The 4,483-nt window shown below is 56.9% G+C and overlaps 1 protein-coding gene across 1 annotated transcript in view; it reads right to left on the bottom strand.

Annotated features, from left to right (window-relative positions):
• Window positions 1–2,493: 2,493 nt before the first annotated feature.
• Window positions 2,494–4,483, bottom strand: part of LOC104278317 (alpha-1,6-mannosylglycoprotein 6-beta-N-acetylglucosaminyltransferase B-like) — a gene marked incomplete at its 5' end in the record, with an annotated part of 14,297 nt that continues 12,307 nt past the window's right edge. Inside the window, 3 exon segments of the mRNA XM_009875253.1 lie at window positions 2,494–2,692; window positions 3,689–3,963; window positions 4,454–4,483. The exon segment at window positions 4,454–4,483 is cut by the window's right edge and continues 9 nt beyond it. Coding sequence (XP_009873555.1) covers window positions 2,494–2,692; window positions 3,689–3,963; window positions 4,454–4,483 — 504 coding nt within the window.

The raw sequence follows: 4,483 nt of genomic DNA on the forward strand, positions 1-4,483 counted from the left end.
TTGTAATTAGCTGTGGTGATTAGAATCTCTTTTATACAGCAGTGCCACAGCTTCCCTTTAAATCTCTTCCATGCTCTTACTTAATAAAAAGTGAATTTAATGTCTGTATCATCCTCAGATGCCCCTTCCAGATGGAAATGTGCCCTGGCCGGGGAGACTGGAGCAAGCACTGCAGATCTGCTTGGGCAAGAGCTCAGGAAGACAACGGGATGCTCCAGCAATGCTCAGGCACAGCCAGGGCAAACAGGCAGCGAAAAAGCATTTTGAGGAGACAAAGCCCCTTCTCTTTTACACCAACTCCTCCAGCAGTCACACCAGAGCATTACTCAGCCCCATCACCCAAATTTACAGGCTGGCTTGAGATCCAGCAAGGTTCCAGACGGACCATTATTTCCCGTGACAGCGGCGAAGGTGAGCCAGCCGCATTGTATTTCAGCTTGGAGAAAAATGCTCCTGCCAGGGGATAATTGGGACTCGGTGGGGCGGGAGGCAGGCGCTGGGCTGCCAAAAGGCGAAGGCTGTTTTAAAAGCAGTTGAGCAGAACCAGTGGAGAAAGCTGCTGAGGGAGTTGGTGTGCAAGAAGCGCTGCCTCCAGAAGCATCTTGAGCCTCTTGGTCTATAAAGCTCGCCTAGATCCTCTATAAACTGGGTTTTGTTTGGTCCTTACAGCCCTGGGAAGTGAGTTGCTGATGGTTTCTGCTTCCAAATGCCTCCTGCCCATCCAGCCTGGGCGAGCAGGGCAGGAGCCTTTTTCAGGTGATGCTTTGAGACCGAGACGAAAGGTGCTGTAGAGAAGCCCAAAGTACTGTCGTCCTGCTCTGCAAAGGGAGGTTTGTGCTGCTTTTATTTATACACATGCTGGCTGCCAGACACAAAAAATTACTTAATCAATCCTTCCCCTTGTCGGGCGTCGCAGGCGGGAGAGAGGCTGCTTATGCAATTTTGCGCTGAAGATGACAAATTGCTCCAGGATAACAGCAGCGTCTCCAGTTCCCACCTCGCTGTGGTGGGCTCGGCTATCGGGGGGTCTGGAGGACACGAGCACTGGGGGCGTCCTCCTTGCCGGGGCCAGAGAGAGGAGACAGCGAGGGGAGCTGGGGGCAGTTGGGGTCTGCCCGATGCTGTTGCACAGCTGGAGGAAGGGGATTTTCTCCCCAAACCTGGCTGCAAGCCACCAAGACGTGGGCGGGAAGGGATGGAGATGCGGGAGTTTCCAGCCTGTAACTTCCCAGCCACATGTTTTATGAGGTGCAGGAGTGTCCCCATTGAATACTTCCAAGCAACAGGAGGGCTGAGCATCAACCTTACAGCAACACACTCGCAGGCTTGCTCCAGTGAGCAACCCTGCAGAACCAAACCAGGTCACCCCTGCAAGGGGACATACTGGGAGGGAAAATACCAGCAGCAGTGGAAAAACCCCTAAACTGAGATGAAAGGCATGAAGAAAAGTTAACAAAGTGAAGACTGTGGACGGAAGATGGTCGCTTGGAGCTCACCTCTTCCCACAGCTGCAACACCCCGGGCACACAGATGCGATGCTGCCAAGTTGCCCCCTCTCCCCCAGTCTCGATCTGCACCTGACGGCAATTCCTTCCGACTGCTGCACCTCGTCCTCCTGCTCACCCACTCATTCGAACCCCAAGCAGCCCCTGGGCCCCCACCAAACCCCACGAAGGGACAGAGAGCTCCGTGCACAGCCCAGCAGCTGAGAGCAGCCTGGGAGCTGGGGAGAGGGGGACTCGCTTCGGGCTCATCCATCCTGCCAGCAGCATCACCCCAGGGACCAGCATCCTTGCCGGGAGTCCCATCCTGCCCCCCCACCTCCCAGGGACAGGGTGGGAGTCATCCAGCCCCTTCCAGGGCCTCCTGTGGGCTGTGTGGGTGCAGACCCTGCCACGTCCATCCAAGCCAGACGCTCTCTTTGGGCTTTGTCCTCTGCCAGCTCCACGGCCAAGGCAGGCACCGGCAGCCCCCCTGGACCCCTCAACGCCACTCTGCCCAATAACTCCCACAGAAGGGCTAAGTGTTGCTTCCCCTTTAATTTACTGCATGTCAGGGAGGAGGGTTAAAAAAACAGGTAAAGTCAATAAATAAAACAACTAGGATGCTTGAAGAGGATGAAAACCCTGAAACTGCAGTCTGCTGGTGGCTCATCCCGTTGCCAGAGGAGGGGAAGAAGCACGTCCCTGGCTCCCTCTCCCCCCACCACCTCGTCCCAGTGCCACCAGGGCCAGGTGGGTTCAGATGCGGTGAGACGATGCTCCTCGAGAGAAAAATGAAACCAAAGGTGAGGACATGGTCATTCACAGTTGACTGGCGGAAGAAACAACCCCCGGAGTTTGACACCCCGGGCTCCCCCGCCAGGAGGGACCTGTCCCACCTGCCGCGGCTCTTGCAGAAGCTTTGAGAAAAAGCTACTTGTTGCACGTTGAGTGTCGCAAACGCGGCGGCAGGAGCAGGGGGACAATGACAACGATGCACAGACCCCCCAGGTCACAAGCAGTCCCTGCACAGAGCCACTTGTCCTTTGCGGTAGTCGCGGCAGGGGCAGAGGCGCCGGTACTTGGTGTTGTAGCCCGCGCAGCTGAAGAGCAGTGGCTCCTTCTGGAGGTAGCACTCGTGGACGTTCTCAGCCACCGCTGGGTAGAGGTGGTTCATCTCGTACTCGGTGCTGTCGCAGGTGATGCTGAGCCTGGGGACAAAGACAAAGGCAGTTTAGGGCAGGAGGCTGCCTGAGGTTTTCACTGAAAGGTGAAACAACTCACCCAACACACCCTGCAGGAAGGGATGACCCTTGCACCACCCCAACCCCTGCGTGAGCCATTAATGGCTCAGGAAATCATGCACAAAATTCCACCCAAACCTTTCATATCCCCCCACTGACCAACATGTCTGTCCACTCTCTGGGGATACCCCCCACAGCAGCTGATGTCCCCTGGAAGGGCACACGGGTTCACTGTGTCCCCTGCGAGCTGCAATCAGCCAGCAAAACTGGGGTGGGCACCAGCAAATGCCCTGATGAGCAGCAGAAATGCCCCGAGTGGACCTCAGCATCCCTTTCCTCCCACCCGTGCCTGCATCTGCAGATGGATCGGCAGCGCTGGCATCACCCTCCCACCAACCCCTCTCAACTGACGAGTCCCTGTCACAGCTCATTTTAAGGTCTGGACGGGGGGACACGGAGGGAAGGGAGTGAAATCCAAGCCCCAACTCTAATTTATCACATAAAAATGTCAGTGGGACTCAGAGCGCCTGCCTGACCAGCGTGACAGCAATGGTAATGCTCGCATTTTAATTGCCCACAGAGCAGCACGGAGCCTGGTGGCAGATTTATACTCTATTAAAACTTCAATGCTGTGTGTTCAAAAAGCAGTTTTATAGAGAAAGATGTAAAAAAAGAGAGAGAAAGGGAGAGAGCATGGAGGAGGTGGAGAGGAATGGGGTGGGAGAGAGGTGGAAACGTGCCTGGAAAGGCTGTCATTGCCTTCCGAGGTGTGGAGCTGGGCACGGCCAACACATGCAAGCAACAGGCTGCTTTGCAGGCAGCGCCCTGCCTACATCACCTTCAGTGGGATTTTGGGAGGGAGGACACGAGGAAAATGGGTGCTGGGAATAGGAAGAGCAAAGGGAACATCATCTGGTTGATGGCCCACACCACCACTGCCTCGCTGAGAAGGTCACAACTCACTGGAGGAACACCTCCTTCTTGTTGAGGAACCTGAAGAAGGTGGGCTCGCAGACCAGCCCGTGCCGCCGGCACGTCTCGGTGCAGGTGTGCTGGGTCTCTGACACCCACACCTGCAGCGAGTCCACAGGGGGCCAGGCGTGGGGATCTCTGCTGGCGCTGGGGGACCACACCAGGTGAGTGGCATTGGGAGACAGGGCCAACGGGCTTGGAGGGCTTTGCATAGCAGGACTCTTGGCCTTGGGAGGCAGAGGAGGAGACGACGAGGTGCAGAAATCCTAGTGGAAGAGAAGACAACGGGTCAGTGTCCAGAAGTACAGGGCGAGATGTTTGGGATGGGGAAGGGAGGCTGCTGGTGGGACAGGAGGACCCTTGGGCTGCAGGGCTTGCTCCTCAGGTTGAGGTCCCTTGCACGCATAAATGGAATCTCCAGCTGTAGGAGACGAAGGCACTGGCCACCTCTTCTCCCAGTGCTGCCTCACTCTCTGCAGCAGAAAGGCCTTGACCCAGCCCCAGCGCCCCCAACCACCCTCTGCCAACCGCCCCGGCATCCTGACAAACCTGCCCCCACCCCCAGCTCCTGGTGCTCTCTGCAGTCAGGAACTGGCTGCACAGGGCTGGGACTTGGGGTCCCTCGCTGGGGAGCTGCAGCGGGTCACTGGTTCCTTGCCCAGAGGAATAGGCATGAACCCACAGGAGAACAGGGATAGTTCCCCAGGGAGGTCAAGGAGGGACAGTTCCCCGGGGAGGACAGGGATGCTCCCCAACCTGGTGCTGGATGTAGGCTTGGATCCGCTC

The sequence above is a fragment of the Apaloderma vittatum genome, unplaced genomic scaffold (genome assembly GCF_000703405.1).
Source record: "Apaloderma vittatum isolate BGI_N311 unplaced genomic scaffold, ASM70340v1 scaffold22958, whole genome shotgun sequence".
Taxonomy (NCBI): domain Eukaryota; kingdom Metazoa; phylum Chordata; class Aves; order Trogoniformes; family Trogonidae; genus Apaloderma; species Apaloderma vittatum.